Source organism: Bubalus bubalis, chromosome 4 (assembly GCF_019923935.1).
Source record: "Bubalus bubalis isolate 160015118507 breed Murrah chromosome 4, NDDB_SH_1, whole genome shotgun sequence".
In the NCBI taxonomy this organism is placed as follows: domain Eukaryota; kingdom Metazoa; phylum Chordata; class Mammalia; order Artiodactyla; family Bovidae; genus Bubalus; species Bubalus bubalis.
Window position 1 is genome coordinate 9012951 of NC_059160.1, and position 19138 is coordinate 9032088.

Below are 19138 nucleotides of genomic sequence, written 5' to 3' on the forward strand. Positions count from 1 at the left end.
ACATCCTTCCGCCGCCGTCACGTGACTCGCACCTCCCGCCCACGTATTGTCATCTCTCCGACGCCCCGATCGTTTACAAATCTCCGACTTTTATGTCTAGGGCATATCAGTGAAGAGGGAGTTTGTTAAGTTTTTTATTTACGGCTTCAGGAAAAAGGTGCACTTTTTTTTACAAGGCTTTTAAAATCAAAGAGTCACTCCAGGCCGCCGCCAGAGAGCGCGGAGGGATCCGTACACTCACTTCCGGCGTTGGCTCGAGGGGCGGAGAAAGAAGTCTTTTACCCCAAGAAAGGTTTTTATTGTGAAGTAGACGGTCTCCTGGTTCTCGCGCGAGATAATGGAGGAGAGAGCGCGTCGAGATGATTGGTCAGGCACGGTGAGTCATATATATCTTCAATTTCTATTGGCTCAAGCTCCTGATCTGCGCGGGAAGGGGCGGAGCGGCCGGTGAGGTTGCCGCCGTCTGGTGCTGTCGCCCACTGGCTTTTTTCTGTGGTAACACTTTGCATTGGATTTCTCAGGCCGGTCCCCCCGGAGCCGGTCTTGATTGCCTGGGGCAGCCCTTGCCTAGTGCGTCCCAAATAATGGCGTTAGGTCCCGGCCATGCAGTCCTTTCCTGCCGTTCTCAGTGAAGCCCCTAACTAGCGACCAGTTTCAGGCCCGAAGATAAAAGGCAAAAGGAAGTGCCACTTCGTGTGTGCGTTTTCACAGTGTCGTTTTCATGCAGACACTTCTGAAAAGGTTGGCTGATTACGTCAGTCGAATCGCCTCATCTGTGCCCACCTACCATCAAAGGCCAGCTCCGCGTCCCTACTTTTGACTGTAAAAGTCGAGGAAATGCATAATCCTACAGCCCAATGTATGTTTACATAATCCATTTTGCTAAAGTATAAATTGCTATTATGTTACAGAGGGGATTTCTTTCCATTTATGTAGTTTCAATTCCGCTAAGAACAAGGAGAGATTTTATTAAGCTGCTGTCTCTCGGGTAGTTTCAATTATCTCCCACCGCAGTAACTCCAAGGCACAATCGCTTCTCAGCAAGTCCTCCCAATGCCCAATTGCGGTAGTTTGTGTTCAGGATCTCAAGAACCAACTCCAACACATGTCCGTAGCCTCAAGCTAGCTGTGGGTTTTCTAAGCAACGAGGGACACATCTATTCCACCGTGGATGATGATCATTTTAAATCCACAGACGCAGAATAACTGGATCTAATTGGGTACCCGAGATATTTTCCAGTTGGACCTTTTTTAATGCAGCCTCTTGTCTCCAACTGTGCATATAATTGGCGAGTTGACTTCTAGGAAGTAGATTTCATCTATAAAAGATTTCAACTGACATCCTTTTGAAACTTACTCCTACTCTTGTGTTTTCGATGGGCTTCCCTGGTGGCTCAGACGGTAAAGTGTCTGCCTACAATGCGGGAAACCCGGGTTCGATCCCTGGGTCAGGAGGATCCCCTGGCAAAGGAAACAGGTAACCCACTCCAGTATTCATGCCTGGAAAATCCCATGGACCGAGGAGCCTGGTAGGCTACAATCCATTGGGTCAAAAAGAGTCGGACACGACTGAGCGACGTGTGTGTGTGTGTGTGTGTGTTGCACTCTCTACTGGGGAACTGTTAAGAGTGGTGAGGAAAAGCCCTGTAGAGGTGGAAACCTTGAGTTTTTGCTTCCATCCACTTAAGTGGGCTCTACAAATATTATTCCTTTGAGGACTGTGATGTGAAAAATTGAGGAAGCACTGTCCTCCGTGACTACTGACCATTTTATTGACTTGATTCGGTTTAGTCTAACAATTTCTTTTCAGTGATAAACTGAGGACTAAAGGGATGAAGTGTTCTTGCCCCGTGAAGGCAGTATGAGGTAGGAGTTGAGAGATTTTTAGGGGCAAATACCCCCAAATTTGGCTATTAGTGGAGACGTTTTGGTTGAGTGAGTTATCCTTGCTGAGTCTGATTCCTGATCTGTAAGATGAGGCTCATGATGAGTATGCTTAGAATGAAGTAAGGTAATACATGCAAGCACTGAGCCAAAGCTCCTGGTATCTGATAAGTGCTGGATAAATAGTTCCTATTACTACTTTTATTAGAACTGAGGTCTTCTGAACCTACTAGGTCCCCCGTCCCCATCTCCATTACATCATCCTGCTTCCTCAGAGGACTATTATTTACAGAGATGAAATCAACAACTGAACAACTAGTATAGGCAAAGCATACTAGATGCGGTTTTTCTTTCCCCTTGGGGAATCACAAATATCTCGACATACATAAGGCATCTAGTCTTTCTGTGCAAAGACAGTAAGAACCCCTGGGCCACTACTCAAGTGTTCCAAAGGTGTCACCAAGGACCCAGGGGGACGTGTCCTCCATTTGCTGTATGGAGGGAGCTGTCAGTGCTTCTTGACAGATGACCATATCAATGGCTGAGAATTAAAGTAATCCCGCTCCAGACTGACACTGCAGAGGGGTGGGAGAATGACTCCAGTAGCAGGTCGTCCCATCCTTTCCATTATGGTAATCCAGTTCAAAGTGTCTCCTACCTGCAAATGGAGAACCAGTCCCACTCCTGTAGGAAAATGTTTCATACCACACACACAAGCCAAAGCTGTTGGAAACTCTTTATTTTCGTCTTCCCATGCTGTAGACAGACAGCACATTCCCCGGCTTTATTTCCTCCCTCAAGGAGAAAAAGGATAGTAGTTGTCTGGGTCTCAGGGCTAAGCTGCTTCTCTCTGGACCTAGCCCAGACAGGACAGAAAAGACTGGTGCCGGATTCCAAACCTATCCTCCAGACATGGTAACCTCTTATTGAAGGGCAGGCAAATGACTGGATGGCAGGTTGTGGGCCTGGCCTCAGGGGTGAAGAACAGAGAGCATGATGTGACTGTAACGAAAAGGTAAGCAACGCATTGTACACAGTTAGCCCCAGAACACACACCTCTGGTATTTTGGCCTCTTCCAATCAGCTAAGTGTATCTACGAGGGCTACTGCCTCACAGCTCTAGTCCTGGGTCCTCTTAGCATTCTCTTTCGCTTTAAGCTTCGGCTCAAAGGTCAGGGTTCTAACACATCCTGTGAGAGCAGTTCTCGGCCAGGGTCATAGTCTCAAAGGTGTGCCACAACAGAGCCTCTGGACACATGGCAGGGATCCCCACTCACACATCCCCACCCCCAACCCTCTCCAGGGCTCTTGATCCCGAAGCTGATTCCTCATCAAAACCATTTGCGTTCTCAACTTGAGTGAAGTACCAGGGAGCAACACCGGCCAATCAAGAATATGAACAGGAGGACCACAGGGGCTGAGCCCAGGAGGAAAGATTATAGGTCTCACAACACAATTTTTCCAAACATGAGCTTCAGTTATTTTTTTATTTGGAAAAAAAAGTCACAACCAAGAGTATAAAGTACTTTGAATTGAACTCATGTTTTAGGAAGGGGCAACAGGGAAAACCAAAATACACTTTGGAATTGATTGGGTTTTTGAGATGATGAGTCTTTTTTCAAGCATTAAGCTTAACTATGTGGTTTGTTAACCTAGATGGTGCAAAAAAATTTCCAGATGGAGTAGAAGCAGATGCTGTTACTTCAGGCAAAGGTGAAAGTTACCGAGTAGAAAGGCAGGGAAAGGCCCTACATCTTTCCCCAAAGATGAAAAAAAAGTGTGTGTGTAGGTGTGTGTAGGGGGGGTCCCCTCCTCCATCCAAGAATCTCAAAGCATTGAACTTCATCCACATGTGATGATGGGACTTGCCCCATCTCAATCAGCAAATCCACCAGGACTAGAGTCAAGAATTCCCACTGCTTCTAGTTCTGAGGACCGCTAAGAGATTCTTGCTTGTGAAATGGCAGAGTTAGGCATTTTGGTTTTGTGAAAACAGGTAAGAGACGGAGCTGCCTGTAGAAAGGTGCTCGGAGATAAACTCAAATTACACTTGGCTTAGATGATTTGGGATCTGGTCTTTAAAGTCTTTTGTTTTTTGAGTCTCCATCCAATGTCTTATATAGAATTTGATCAGAGACACCTGCTTGGGAAAATTCCAGGTTTTCTAATATTCACATGGGGAAAACCAGATCCTTTCTCTGAATGAAGAAAAACAAGAAGGAATGCTTTTCAAACACTCGTAGCCCTATCCTTTTCTTCTGATGACAGCAGATGGGTGCATCAGTGCTCGGCTCCACCCCACAGCCTCTACACCAGTCACCCTGGATGGTACTCAGGCATACAGAGCATTGTAAACTCCCGGTTTGACTCTGATGAACAGCCAACAGGGAGAACCTCTCTCAGGGTTCTGCGCTGTTGTTTTTCATTCTCTCTCAATGTCTTCATACAAAGGGAACAACTGAACCATTTCAGGGGCCTTTGCATGTATGTAAGAGAAGAGACAGGAAGACTCTAAATATAGCCAATGTTAACCCTACTGCTCAACCTACTAAACCATGACAAAAAAGGGGACAGGAGTCTCTACCTTAAATTCAAAGGGAAGCTAAGGTTTCAATGCTATTTAAAGAGTCATTTCATGTCGCTGTCATTGGAAAGGAATGAGACAGCTGCAGAGAGCTTCACCAGAATCTCATTGATGGAGAGGTAGTAAGAATAAAAATAAGATGTGATGGGAGAACAAAATACTGGATGGGAAGATCAGAAATAGAATTATCATCAGCCTCCTGCCACAAACAGGAAAAAAACCACACAAAACAAGAAGCACTGACATTGTATATTAAATATTCCTCCCCACTCTCAGGATACTTTTTACATTGCGATAAATAGTGCAATTTTAGCAGCAGAAAACAAGAAGGAATGTGGGAAGTACCCACCTCCCTCTCATGTGTTCTAGCCATGTGCTCTTCCTGGGTAGCACCGATCTCCCCAGGTGCTGGGTGAGAGACGGGATGGAGGGAGGAGGTCTGTGCATGTCTGCCTGCCCTCTGGTGATGCCTGCAGAGTTCAGCAAACACTCCTTCATGTTCATATGGCACACACTGGGGATCGAAGGGCTGGGTCTTGGACCTGTTCTTGGGCTAAGGCAATATCCGAGAAACGCAGGCCTGACAGGGAAGAATGTGGTCATTGATGTTCAGCTGCCTGTCAACCTCACGCACTAAGACTGTGTCCTTGAAGGCCTTGTCCTCATCGGCAATACGGCAGGGAGGGGCCAACAGCAGCCCTTCCGTCCGCGTCTCTTGACACCTGCACCCAGCGGCGCCGGATGTGAGCAGCCCCAGGTGAGGCACAGACATCAGGCACACAGACCCCACCGCCACCTCCAGGTTCGCCCACCTGCACTCTCACCAATGGCCACTGAGAAACAGTCTCCGAATAACTCTGCATCCAGTTTATCTTGAGCCCTCACTCCCCTGTGCGACAGCCAACAGGGTGCCCAGGAGACCTTCTCGGTCCTTCTGGATATGAATTGGTCAAGAGGTGGGGGTGGGCTTCTTTTTTCCAGGAACTTGGGTCAAAGACCAGCTTTTCCACCAGCTTTATCCCCGGAAATCCTAAATACTGTCTGAGCACTCCCTGCAGAGTTGAGTTTGAAACATGCAATCCTAACTTCAGTGACAGTCAACTGCAAGGCAACATCTTAATTAGGCAGATGCACTCCAGGAAAAAAGAGCAACAAAGAAGATGTGAACAGGCAGGAAAGACAGAGCAGACGCCGAAGAAGGGCAGGCGGCACAGCCGACACGACAGACCTAGGCCAAGATGCAAAATACCAAGTGGTCGCCACAGCTCAGGCCGGGGCTCCACCTTCTCAGTTCATTCAAGGAAAACTAACCTGGAGCATGGGGAGGGGAAGAGTAGGGAGCACAGTGTTTGATAACAAAAGTCGAAAGGGAAGGTGAGAAAAGGGGAGACAGAAATGGCATTCTAATCAGCATGAAGTGACCAGGGTGATGACCAGCAAGACAGGAGGCACCTAGGGACCCTGTGAGGCACCAACTATGTAGCCAAGTGTTTCTAACGGAGAATCGGGCCTGAGCACCCGACACCTGCTTTGGCCTTCACCTGCCCTACGTCTGCAGCAGCACCTCCGGCTCGGATAACGAGCAATAGAGAGTGTATCCCAATTCGTCTATTTCCTCAGGGGTGAGCTCTGCAAATAAGTTCACCTTGGGGTTCAGGACACTGGGCAGAACGCCAGCCTCTAAGTGGCTGATGAGCCCCCTCAAGGCCTGCAGGAAGCGGTCGGCCAGCACGTCTAGGGACCAGTCAGCCTCCTCTTGGGCCAAGTGGAGGATGACATTGGTGAGCTGGCTGGCAGTGAGGCGGCCCAGGGCCGGAGTGGACTTGCATACGGCCTTGAGGATCTTGAGGCACAGGGAGCGGCAGCCCGAGTCGGCCTGGTCCAGGGCCCGCAGGCGCGCCGTCTCAGCAGGACGCAGGCTCAGCCGCCACAGGTTGTCATACTGGGCTAGCCGGTGTGGTTTGGCCACCAAGACAGTGTCACCAAGGGTCACTGATGGCAGGAAGTCAATGACAAGGTGCTTGTCCCGCTCATACTGCACTTCCAGAGTCAGGGCCTCTGGGGGTGGGGCTGGTCGAATCACGTAGTCCAAGAGGGACCCGATGGCCGGCCAGTTGATAGAGCCAGCCACTACCTTCTCAAACGTGTCTGCCACCGTCTTCGGAGAAAGGTAGCCCCCTACTACACAGCGGTCCCAGTAACTGCTACCACGAGGAAAATACTCTGGATTCTCCCGGCGAACTAGAAAGAAGCCAGGGACGTTCATGATGGTGTCCTCCCCGGGGATACACGACCACAGGTTTTGCTCCAACACGAGGGGCACAATGAGTTGGATGTGGTCGGCTGTCACCACCTATTATAGCAAAATTAAAAAGGGTTTGAGGGACCTTCATCTCCTCAAGAGACAAGTTTCCCCAAACACAGGTCTCACCATCTTGTATCCCCCACCACCACCCTCCGAACCCAGCAAAAAAGGAAACTAAAAATTCTTGCACATGACCACATTAATTCAGAGTGAGGTCTTAAACCCAGGTCTGTTAGACATTAGAGCCTGTGCTCGTTCCACACACCCCACTGTTTCTAGACTCAGAAGTGCATATAACATCCTCCATGCCTTCAAGATCCCAGAAGACAGAAAGCCAGGAAGGAGAAACTGGAACAAGAATAAGGAAGGAGGAAGCCTCTAAAAGCTTCCTAGAAGTTTTATGACTGAAAACGAGTTAAAGGCAGGGATCAAATGTTACCACATGTGCAGAATTCAGAAGGAGTAAGACTAATCTTTTTTGGCAAGCCTGGGACACTGATCTTCTGCCCCAGTGGCACTATTGAGAAGCATTGTGGTCAGAACCACCCTACCCTTCGTAAGCACCCCCTGGTTACCTGCAAGTCATCATAGAGGCTGCCACTCAGGTACATGTCCCGAAGTGGCATGTCAGGCAACTTGGCCCGCAGGAAGCTCCGGAGCTCAGCACATATGTCCACAGCAGCTTGCTTGGCCCGAGCCTGCTCGCCGGCAGGAATGGCCGCCCGGTTCCGGTAGTAAGTGAGAAGTTTCTCCTGCAGGGACATGCGGAGTCGTGACTTCTTCAAGTCTACCTGGCCCTTCCTGGCCAATGGCTTGGGCCGGGGCGGGCAGAATGTATCTGCCAAGGCAAGAAAGAGAGGCCTGTGAGCTCATCCCATGCTTGCTCATCCACAGCCGCCTCAGCCCCAGAGAGGAGAAGGGCTTAGCACAAAAGGCCAGCGTGGTGCCTGGCGCGTGTGTCCTTAAGAAACGTGTTGAGGGCAAGAGTAGCACCAAGAGCCCGAGATGAGTCCCAGAGGGAAACAGCCTTCCTCACCTGTGTCGAAGGCAGAGGAGCCTGTGGGAAGGGCCTGCAGGGACCTGCTCAGGCCTGCCTTCATGTCCTTGTTGAGCAGTCGGGGAGAGCCCATCCAGTTTGGTTCTTCCCAGCTCCTTTTCCCTGAATGGCTCAGGCGGGTGGGGCTGGTGGGGGCGCTGATAGCCCTGTCGTACATCTGAAAGAGCAGAGAGGACCCAGCATGTGGACCTTCTTTCCTGCTTCCCACCAGTTCTCCCATATTGAGTTCCACTACTACTTTTCAATAATGTCATTTTATTTTAGATTATGGAATGCTTTGCTCCACACAGAAAAATCTCAGGAAATACTAAATCATATAAATAAGTAAGAAACACATTTATCCATAATGTCACAACCCAGAAAAAAAAACCTCATAATTTCTGCTAGTTCTATTCATAAGACCCTGCTGGGTGACTTGGGGACACCCCCTCCTCCACCCAGGCCCCAGGGCTTCCCTGACGTGGGTCAGACCTGTGCCCCTGCTGGGCTTGTCCACAGGGCCACCTCTCTGTCCTGGGGGCACAGACACCAGCTGGACCCCACGAGGAGCAGCCGACATCTGAGTCAGGCCCCGTCAGTGCAGCGGGGGCTCAGTACCCATTTCAGGGCATGACAGGGTCTGGCAGACTAAGTGCCGTGCTGTGTGCTTAGTCGCTCAGTCGTGTCTGACTCTCTGTGACCCCATGGACTGTATCCCGCCAGGCTTCTCTGTCCAAGGGATTCTCTAGGCAAGAATACTGGAGTGGGTTGCCATTTCCTCCTCCAGAGGATCTTCCCAACCCAGGGATAGAACCCAGGTCTCCTGCATTACAGGTGGACTCTTTACTGCCTGAGCCACCAGGGAAGTCACACCAGAAGATAACTATTAATATTTTGGTATATTTCTTTCTGGAAATATGTATATATAATTAGCATCTTCCTCTATGCTGCTGCTAAGTCACTTCAGTCGTGTCCAACTCTGTGTGACCCCATAGACGGCAGCCCATCAGGCTCCCCTGTCCCTGGGGTTCTCCAGGCAAGAACACTGGAGTGGGTTGCCATTTCCTTCTCCAATGCATGAAAGTGAAAAGTGAAAGTAAAGTCGCTCAGTCGTGTCCAACTCCTAGTGACCCCATGGACTGCAGCCCACCAGGCTCCTCCGTGCATGGGATTTGCCAGGCAAGAGTACTGGCATGGGTTGCCATTGCCTTCTCCAATCTCCCTCTATATATACCTTAAAAAACTGATTTTTTACTCGTCATTTTTATCACTCCTCGTATCACTAAGAATGAATCAGGGCTGAACAATACGGTACAATTTCTGATGATACAACTGTACCTGATCAGTGCACCGTAATGTCAAACACCAATCCATTTACTTACCAAACACATCACTGAATGGCTGCTCTGTGCTAGGCACTGTTCTCGGTGTACAAAATACATCAGTTTCCCAACCCAACTCCTGCCTTCATGGAGTCTGCAGTCCACTACAGGGATTCAGATACATAATCAACAAGCAAAAGCAGGCAGATACAGGTGTTAATTAAGAGTAAAGTGGGAAAGGGAAATAGGAAATATATATGTGGTGAGGGTGCTGCTGTTTTAAGTAAGGTGGTCACAAAAAGCTATTTTGGTTATTTTTCAATTTAACCCTGGGATAAACTTCTTTCTTTGTATTTCCAATAGTTTCTTTATAACAGGATCCTAGAAGCATATTTACTTAATTCTCTTAAGGTCTTGTCTAATAATGTCCAATTGCCATGTTACGTTCCCATTAGCAGTATCACGGTCTTATTCTAGGTCAGCTCCACTTGGCAGCCTCGCCACCTCTCCAATGCCTGGCCTGGGCTGAGTGCACTTACCCGCTTAACTGCCAGCGTAGCGATGCCCAGCATGGCTGCTCCTCCCACCCCCAGCACCAGCCGGGCGTTGGAGAGTACAAAATCGATGGCCGTCCCAATGCCATTGTCATCCTTCTTGCTCTTGCGCTCACCAGAGCCTGCCATCGCGCACCTGAGGACAGAGGCAAAACTCAGCTGTCGCCTCCTGCGGCCCTGAGAACGGACCTCCTCCCTCCCTCCCGCTTCGGGCTAATCCAGGGTACTCCTGAGTTCCAGCAAACCAAATCCTCCTGACTCTAGCGCTCCACGCTCGAGGGCCAGGAGGGAGGTAGTGTGTCCTGGATGTACCTGGATGCAGGCGGAGGAAATGATCATGCTAATTATGGGAAAACCACCCCACCCGTCTATTGAGATTATAGAGAGCACTAAGCTCATGGTCAACCCTTTCTTGTATTAGAGTGAAAACCCCACCACGAAACCCAATCCTCCGGCCCCTTTCCCAACTGCTTGTGGAAAGTCAGAGCAGAGAAGGTCTCATTTAATTAGAGGCGGCCCATCTAGTCCCATCACATCACCTCATACACAGGGAGGTGACTTGTCAGAGGGCTCAGAGAAAAGGGATGACGGAGCCACATGCACAACTCGCAACTCCTAGCGTGATGCTTTTCCTTCTCTATCATGTCTACCCTTGCCCAGATCAAACTGTTCCTATTCTGCGAACTTTCTGCCAACAATGGTAACAACGATGACACGGACTGAATACCCTGGCACACGGAGGCGTAACTACAAGTCCATGCGTGAGGAAGGGCCAAAGAAGAAAAGAACTCTCTGCGGACAGTCCCACTTGACAAATGCTGTTTCTCGGGGAGAGTGCGCAGGGGACCACGAGAAGCCCAGGTGAGCCTGGCTCTGGGGCAGAGACTGAATAAACACAACGGTCGCTGGAGACTGAGCTGCTAACTGGAGAACAAGAAAATCCACCCGTTCACATGCACCTGAAAAATGCACTGAAAATGTGGCCCCCCGAGTGGAGTTCACAGGCACAGTGCAGACGAGGCTGGCCTCCGTACAGGGTTCACGCGGGGTGAGCTCACCTTCGTTCCTTGGCAACAACGGGGCCATCCTGACTGAAGTTCCCCTCATCCCCCAAAAAACCCATTTCCCATGGACTTAAAACCCTGGGCCCAACCCAGATGAGGGATGACAAAGTGGCTCAGATCTGAGCACGGCGCTTCACACTGCTTTCTTCTTCCTCCCGTGTCCTGTATCCCGGGAACTCCCTATAAAGAGTTGTGTACCATTCACCCGTATACCCAGAATGGGAGGACAGAGGGACAAGATCGCTGGCGCACCTTCCAGTGTCAAGTGATTTCTTTCGAATACCCTTACAACCGAGTACTACTCATCTCACACCGCATCATCAACAAGAAAGGAGTATTTCTGACTCTACTTATTTCAGCAGGAGTTGCAGTCAAGCCTTCCTTTTTCTCTAACTAGAATTCACCACCTTGGCACTTCTCTGTTCTCTTCTCCACCTTCTGCAGTTAGTAGATGCTTCAGGTTCAGGGACAGGATGAGAGACTTGGCCAAATTAAATACACTTCCACTTCAAATGCTCAGAGCAAGCAAGGCTGAGAAGAGGGAAACTCTGTATTTGCAGGTGGGGTCAGGCAGGAACTCTAGCCATCATCATCCCTCCAGCAGCCACTGAGACAGAGATGGGACATAAATGTCCCCGAGGCAAACTAACACAATCAGGACAAAGCTGACAGGTACAGTTCCCCATACAGAATGATGAGCACTGTTTTGTGTGTGTGCTCAGTCGTGTCTGACTCTGCGACCCCATGGACTGTAGCCCGCCAGGCCCCTCTGTCCGTGGAATTCTCTCGGCAAGAATAATGGAGCGGGCTCCATTTTCTATTCCAACCACTGTTTTATTTCTTTTAAAACAAAAGGCTCTTTAGGGATGTATTTACAATAGGGAGAACCATCTCCTAAATGATCCTTGCATATGATACAGCAGAGCAAGAAGGGCCCAGCTCCCCTCTGCGCGGAAGCTGGAAGGAGCCTCTCTGGGGCATTTAGTCCTTGACCCTCTGATGGCTGGTGAGAATGAGGCAGTGAGGTGGCACGACAGAAGAGGCTGAATTTTAGAGTCAGAAATCTCGAGAACCTGCCATTGAGCCCTGACTAACTAGCTGGGTGACCTCAAATGAGTTACTCAGCCCCTCAGCTATGTAAAGGGGATAATGATGCCTGCACGGCCTAAATCACAGGGTTGTAGTAAGGACAACACAGCTACTAAAATACTGCACGTGAACATTTTATCAACTGTTAAAGGACTCTACGAACGTGGGCTATCATTAAGTCTTCTACGATTTCCATCCACAGGACAAAGGTCACGTTTCAGAAGGCACTCAGCAATCCAGATTGTCCTGTGAGGTCCATTTCACCTTCTGAAATGGAGCCAGGAACGGTCTCTGAAACCCACACCGATGCCATCCTGGGCTTGAGACCAAAACTATTACGTTGAGCAGACTTGGGAAAAGGCTTTTCTACACCAGTGCAGTATATTCCCTGCCCAATCCAAGGACCAGGTGGTGCTGACGACCTAGCAACCAGCAAGAACAGAGAACACCCACAAGCTGCCCCAGGGAGATCGGAGTTTCTAAAACTGAACTCAACCTATTCCAGTTGAAACTGCTTATCCACAGTATACCCTCCACTCAGGCCGTGCTCTACTAGCTGGGAGCCAGTGAGGGGTAGGAGCTCTGTCTAACAAGGGGGAAGGAGCCTGGGTCCTTGCACAATTAGGAAGGAGCCCTGTGGTTTAGTTTCAGTTTTACAAGATGAAAAAGCTCTGGAGATCTGTTACATCATAAGATGAATATTCTTAACACCACTGAACTGTACACACACAACTAGTTAAAAGTATTTAAAAAAAGAGGAGGAACCACTGTCCCGGTGGGCAGGGCTGAGGATGCAGAATGTGAACTCTGCTGACACTTCAGACATGGTGTTTAACCTGCCTCCTCAGACACAAGAATGGGAACGGACATACTCACCACCCCGTGTACTGGCAGTGGCGGGGATGAGTAACACTGGCCCTGTGGCTTCCTAGAATGACGACACAGAACTCTGAACATTCCAACTTCTTTTACTTGAAAAGGTCATATGATTCGAACTAAACATGACCTGGCTTAAGTATGCATGATAAGAACTACCATACATTGAGCATGTACCATGTGCTGGGCATTTTCCCCCTCTTTGCTCTCTTATTCTTCACAACAATCCCATGAGGTCAGTCACATTGTTAGCTCCCCTGTCAGATGAAGAAACTGAGGCAGAGGTCAGGTAACTGGCCCAAAGTCACCATGCGAGTAAGCTGTGCAGTCGTGAGTTGAACCTAGAGCTCACGGTGCTGGGGTGCAGGTTACAGGGGTCCCAAACAGCCTGCAGCCCCACCTTGTACCCATCTACTCTCCATGCACCACTAGACCATATGCCCCAGGACCATTCTGGCTCATTCACTGCCCCCAGGGCCAGCAGTACTTGACAGACTGGACTTAATGCATCTGTTCCACCAGTGAGCTACTAATTCTATGGATTTTTTTTTGTTTTTGGAGGAGGTAGTGGCAGCAACCTTTAACGCAACTCACACTCAAAATAGACTCTGAACACAAAATCTTCAGTACTCACTTACACTTTCCCTATGCAGGCATAGGAAAGTGGGCATCACTTCCTACCTGCCCTTTACTCCCAAAGGCAGGTCTGCCAATCAACCCAAAACCATTACACATGGCTCCTCCTGCCTTCCCTCTCTGTTGAAAACAGTACCCTCCACCCAGCTGGCATGCTTTCCACCTCAAAGTCATCCTTCATCCTCTCTCCTCCTGCTACACCAGCCCCCACTTGGTAAAGTCCCCTGCTGCCCACATTGCACCTACATGCAGCCACCCCACCGCCTCAGTCCCTCCACTCATCTGCTCAGATTCACCCCCTCTGGAGCCTCTCACCAATTTACTCTGCATGCTGCCACTGCCCTGACCCCTCATCCACACCACTCCTCGGCTGACAAAGCTGTGGTGCCCACCACCCCCTCATCAGATATCACGACTTCCTCAACAGGAGATTCGATGTCCTTCTAGACCTGGCTCAGTCTCAACTCCAGTCACCTGCCTTCAGTTCAGTCAGTTCAGTCACTCAGTCGTGTCCGACTCTTTTCGACCCCAGGAATCGCAGCACGTCAGGCCTCCCTGTCCATCACCAACTCCCGGAGTTCACCCAGATTCACGTCCATCGAGTCAGTGATGCCATCCAGCCATCTCATCCTCTGTCGTCCCCTTCTCCTCCTGCCCCCAATCCCTCCCAGCATCAGAGTCTTTTCCAGTGAGTCAACTCTTTGCATGAGGTGGCCAAAGTACTGGAGTTTCAGCTTTAGCATCATTCCTTCCAAAGAAATCCCAGGGCTGATCTCCTTAGAATGAACTGGTTGGATCTCCTTGCAGTCCAAGGGACTCTCAAGAATCTTCTCCAACACCACAGTTCAAAAGCATCAATTCTTCGGTGCTCAGCTTTCTTCACAGTCCAACTCTCACATCCATACATGACCACTGGAAAAACCATAGCCTTGACTAGGCAGACCTTTGTTGGCAAAGTAATGTCTCTGCTTTTGAATATGCTATCTAGGTTGGTCATAACTTTTCTTCCAAGGAGTAAGCGTCTTTTAATTTCATGGCTGCAGTCACCATCTGCAGTGATTTTGGAGCCCCCAAAAATAAAGTCTGACACTGTTTCCACTGTTTCCCCATCTAGTTGCTGAATTAAATACAGTCATCAGGTTACAGTGGAACTTGCTGGTCACCCTGGCATGACAGGAAACAGAGCTCACATACCACTGACCAAGAACCATTGAAGCACTCTGTGCATTTTCTCATTAACTCTTGCAATAAGCTGAAGAAGTGGGTACTATTTTAGTGGTGGTGCTCAGTCGTGTCCTCTTTGCAACCCCACTGTAGCTAGCCCGCCAAGCTCCTCTGTTCATGGAATTTTCCAGGCAAGAATACTGGAGTGGGATGCTATTTCATCTACAAATGAGGAAATGGAGGCCTGGACAGATTGGATGATTTGCCCTAAATCCCACAGTTGTTAGCAGCAGAGCCATGAAGGCAGTCCTCTGAGGTCTGGACACTATGCTTGCTTTAGAGACTTTTGAAACAGAGTATAGTTATGTTTACACTTCCCAGTGGCTTAGTTGGTAAAGAATCTGCCTGCAGTGCAGGAGACCTGGGTTCAATCCCCAGGTTGGGAAGATCCTCAGAGAAAGAAATGGCAACCCACTCCAGTATTCTTGCCTGGAGAATTCCATGAACAGAGGAGCCTGGTGAGCTACAGTCCATGGGGTCACAAAGAGTAGGACTGGACTTAGTGACTAAACCACGTAGTTATGTTTGGGGGAACATGATCTAATTCTCAAGAGAACTGAATCCACTGAAGAATGAGCCAGATGGAACAAGATCTAAGTTTTAACCAGTAATTTTTCTAGCATTTTCATACATTAAATGTTCTATGAAGAAAAATGATCCCTAGTAGGACTTGAAACTAAGGGCCTTTTTAACTGGGAGCATTTTATAAGGGAACATTCTGTTATTTATGTTATTTCCTTCTGTATGCCTAAAGAACTTTGGCCACTAAAAGGAAAGATTCTCCCTTTCCTGGTCCCCTGTATCAGAAAAAATGAAACCTACAGGAACACAGGCCTACCAACCTGAGACTTCTTAATGCATCTGTGAGGTGGAGGTGGGAGAGAGGCAGGTGTGTCTCTGGAAGGCACCTGTGTCCTCTTTCCCTTGGAATTAAGATGGGAGGGGAAAGGAGAGGATCCTAAATGATCCCTCCCAGCTTGCTGTGGAGGAAGACCAGGCCCTTTTCCAGCTGCTTCTCCCGGGCCTCGGGATCCTCCAGTTTCTGGTTTTTCCGGAACTCACGGCGGATGGAGGCAAGGTAGAAATCTCGATCAGTGTAGCGAAGCTGTCGGCCTTGGCGAAGCAAAGTCCGGTAGAGACTCAGCACCGCCTCTCGGCTCCATGAGGCCATGGGGGACTGACAGGGGCTGGGCGTCAAGCTATACACAGGAGGGAAGAAAGAGAAGCCTAGAATCAGAATTAATGATAGAAGGGAACTACACTGTTGTTCTCGTTCAGTTGCTCAGTTGTGTCCGACTCTTTGTGACCCTTTGGACTGTAGCCTGCCAGGCTCCTCAGTCCATGAGATTCTCCAGGCAAGAATACTGCAGTGGGCTGCCATTTCCTTCTCCACAGGGATCTTCCCCACCCAGGGATTGAACCCACATTTCCTGCATTGACAGGTGGATTCTTTACCGCTGAGTCACCAGAAAAGCCCAGAAGGACCTATGAAAGTGAAATGTGAAAGTGTTAGTTGCTCAGTCATGTCTGATTCTGCAAACCCATGGACTGTAGCTCACCAGGCTCCTCTGTCCATGGTATTCTCCAAGCAAGAATAGTGGAGTGGGTAACCATTCCCTTCTCCAGGGGATCTTCTTGACCCAGGGATTGAACCCAGGTCTCTCTTGTTGCAGGCAGATTCTTTACCATCTGAGTCACCAGTAATTCTGTAGTTCTTAATCCAGGTCTCAGAGACCCCCTCAAGGTCACATTGTGACTTAGTGGCAGGGCCGGGACTAGATCCCAGCCTACAGACTCCTGCTCCTGGGAAACTACCAGCTATGCTGAAAGGTCAGGTACTGGAAGCTGGACTACCTGGGCTTGAGTTTTGGCTCTGCCACTTACTTGCCATATGATTTTGGGCAAAGTACATAACCTCTCTGAGCATCAGTTTCCTCGCTTGTAAAATAGAAATAATGCTATCTACATTTATATATTGCTATGTACTTTTATGCTAATAGTACTTACCTCATAGGAGTATTTTGAAACTTGCCTGAGATATTGCATGTAAAGTGAAAGTGAAAATATTAGTTGCTCAGTCATGTCCATCTCTTTGTGACCCCATGGACTGTAGCCCACCAGGCTCCTCTGGAGCCTAGCTTCTCTAGGTAACTGGAGTGGGTTGCCATTTCTTCCTCCAGAGGATCTTCCCGACCCAGGGGTTGAACCCCGGTCTCCTGCACTGCAGATAGATTCTTTACCATCTGAGCCACCAGGGAAGAAGCACATGTAACATAACTTCACCACAAAGGGCCTCAGTCATACTTGAATCCTAGCACCAACACTTAGTAAGCTAATTACCCTGGGCAAGTTTCTTAACCTCTCTGGGCTTACCTTAGTTCCTCATTTGTAAAATGGGGATTAAAACTATTTTCCATATGGTTAGTATGAGGATTAAATGTGGTTAGAATAGCACTCAGCATATGCCAAGCCATCTATTGTGGCAGCTATGATTCATGCTACCTCCCCTTGTGTGTTTGTAAGTGCTCAATAAGTATCAGATTTAGTTACACATAAACCACCATCATCTACCTTCAGTAACAATAAACCCTTACAGAACCACGGAATGTTACCATTTGCAAAGTGCTTTGTCATCCATTATCACATTTAAACTCAGGAACTTATGAAGTGGACAGGGTTCATAACAACAATGGTTAATGTTTATTGATTGTTTACTATGATAGCAGGCACTGGCCAAGCAGGTCCCACGTGACATCTCATTCCATCAACAATTCTAGTGTCACCAGTATCTCCATTTTAAGTGGAGGAAACTGATGCTCCCAGAGAGAAGTAACTCACCCACAGGCAGGGCTGTCAAGCGGGGGTGCACTTCCGACCCCAACTCTGCCTGCCTGTGGAATGAAAACTACCGTGGGCTGGGATCTTACCATGCATACAGCACTTCTAGGTGCTGTACAAACTTTCCCAGTTCCGCGCCTGGCACATACCGAGGGCTCAAAAAATAAACTTAACGAAGGACGCTCAAAGTGTCCCTGTGTGGAAAAAATGATCACCCCTCTTTCTGAAATAAAGAAATGAGACTGAATGGGAGAGGTATCTGACTGGTAAAAAGGTCTGAACTTTGGGCCCAAAGTCAGCTACCGTCAGCCTCTGGCCTTGAGAGCCTGCTGCGCGAGCGTGAGCCAGCCACCGTCCTCATCCCTTTAGCCTCAACTGCAGAAGAGCGCCCCTCGGCGCCAGCTCTCCCTGAGTGGGACAGATGAATCCAGAAATCAACAGAAAAGTGTTTTACGAAGTAGGAGGCGACTGGCATGCAAGAGCTGTTACAAGGTCGACAGGCGAATGGGCGGGTGGGCCCTGGAGGGTCCCCAGGTCCTCCTCCTACCTGGGGGGATCGCACCGAACCAGGGTGGAAAGACCCTGAGGCTGGGGCAGGCCGGCTGTGGGGCACCGGGAGAGCTCCGGAGGTTGGGGCGAGGCCCCGGAGCGGCCTCCAGGGGAAAAACCAGGGCAGGCTGGGGCGAGACCCCCGGTGATCAGGCCGATAGTGTGGGCCCCGGCCGGGCAGCGACCCTGAGAGAAGGCGTGGCGAACCCCCACCCCTAGCCGTCACCTCTCCCCCCGCTCACCTGAGGACCGCGCGCACTTCCTCTACTCGCGATTCGCCTCTCGCCCGGTACCTCTCCTAGGGTCACCCACCAACATGGCCCCTTTACTTCCGGGCCACGACCTTGCGACCGGAGCTGAGAGGAGGAACCGAAGGGAGCCGGGAGGCCGACGGTGGCTGGAGGACTTCCGGTCTCCCCTGCCTAGGCCTCTCTCGGGGTGGGGCCAGGAGCCGCGTTGGGCCCCGCCCCTCGCGGGGCCCCGCCCCACAGTCCTGAGTCCCGCCTCTATACGTGACGTCACCTAAGGATGGGCCCGGCCAGGCCATTTGGACCCCGCCCAGAGGGCCCCAGAGGGCCGCGGACAAGTGGTCCGGTGGAAGAGAGGGGGAAACCGTTGTGTGGGCTGGATCAGCCGTTGTGCGGGCTGGTCCCCCAACCTGCTGTCAGCCCTATAACCTGTCAGGCCCCAGCACTGTTTGCTGATCTCGGGCTGGAGCCGTGGAGGGTCCCTGGGGAGGTTTAGCACTAACAATGTTCCCTATCGTGGGTTTTAAAGCTCTTCCAGATTGCTCTCTTTTCATCCTTCCGTGCTGTTACCACTCGACTGTTAAAGACCTACTGTTCAAGGTCCTCCTCAAACATCCCCTCTAGAAGTCTCCAGCTCATTCCGCGCCCCTCATCCAACACACCTAGGTGTCTCCTTTGAGTCCCACAGAACTGTTTGCACATCCCAGTTAGGGCTTCACTCCTTCAAGGAAATGTGTTGTTTGGGTATTTTTTTTTTTTTTCTTTTTTCTTTTTTTGGCTAATCCGGGTCTCAGTTGGGGCACTCAGGATATTTGTTGCTGCATGCGAACTCTTAGTTGTGACTTGTAGGATCTAATTCCCTGACCAGGAATGGAACCTGGGTCCCCTGCATTGGGAGTGCAGAATCTTGGCCACTGGACCACCAGGGA

The 19138-nt window shown here is 49.7% G+C and overlaps 2 protein-coding genes, 1 long non-coding RNA gene and 1 other non-coding gene across 4 annotated transcripts; 1 reads left to right on the top strand and 3 right to left on the bottom strand.

The window, feature by feature from the left end:
* The first annotated feature begins 95 nt into the window (after positions 1–95).
* On the top strand, positions 96–13188 carry LOC123333160. The gene is made up of 2 exons (XR_006550315.2): positions 96–376; positions 10346–13188. It is a non-coding gene; the product is annotated as an uncharacterized LOC123333160 (long non-coding RNA).
* On the bottom strand, positions 3353–9814 carry MIEF1 (mitochondrial elongation factor 1). Its single transcript, XM_006071288.4, has 4 exons — positions 9671–9814; positions 7810–7987; positions 7349–7611; positions 3353–6821 (listed from the first exon to the last, which is right to left on the bottom strand). The coding sequence occupies exons 1-4, from the start codon at positions 9812–9814 to the stop codon at positions 6015–6017; spliced, it is 1392 nt and encodes a 463-aa protein (XP_006071350.1). The 3' UTR covers positions 3353–6014.
* LOC123333159 (MIEF1 upstream open reading frame protein) lies at positions 9792–18344 on the bottom strand. Its single transcript, XM_044940845.2, has 3 exons — positions 18204–18344; positions 15417–15773; positions 9792–9821 (listed from the first exon to the last, which is right to left on the bottom strand). Exon 2 carries the CDS (start codon positions 15743–15745, stop codon positions 15533–15535), a length of 213 nt encoding a protein of 70 aa, XP_044796780.1. The 5' UTR covers positions 15746–15773; positions 18204–18344; the 3' UTR covers positions 9792–9821; positions 15417–15532.
* A 721-nt stretch (positions 18345–19065) lies between these two features.
* TRNAG-CCC lies at positions 19066–19138 on the bottom strand. Its single transcript has one exon. It is a non-coding gene; the product is annotated as a tRNA-Gly (tRNA).

Excerpts from the sequence above, each read along its gene's own strand:
- LOC123333159 (XM_044940845.2), bottom strand. The coding sequence starts at position 15,745 with ATGGCCTCATGGAGCCGAGAGGCGGTGCTGAGTCTCTACCGGACTTTG.
- MIEF1 (XM_006071288.4), bottom strand. The coding sequence starts at position 9,814 with ATGGCAGGCTCTGGTGAGCGCAAGAGCAAGAAGGATGACAATGGCATT. Across the intron at positions 7,988-9,670 it reads CTACGCTGGCAGTTAAGCGG|ATGTACGACAGGGCTATCAG; the intron begins GTAAGTGCACTC and ends CTGCTCTTTCAG. Across the intron at positions 7,612-7,809 it reads CTCCTCTGCCTTCGACACAG|ATACATTCTGCCCGCCCCGG; the intron begins GTGAGGAAGGCT and ends TTGCCTTGGCAG.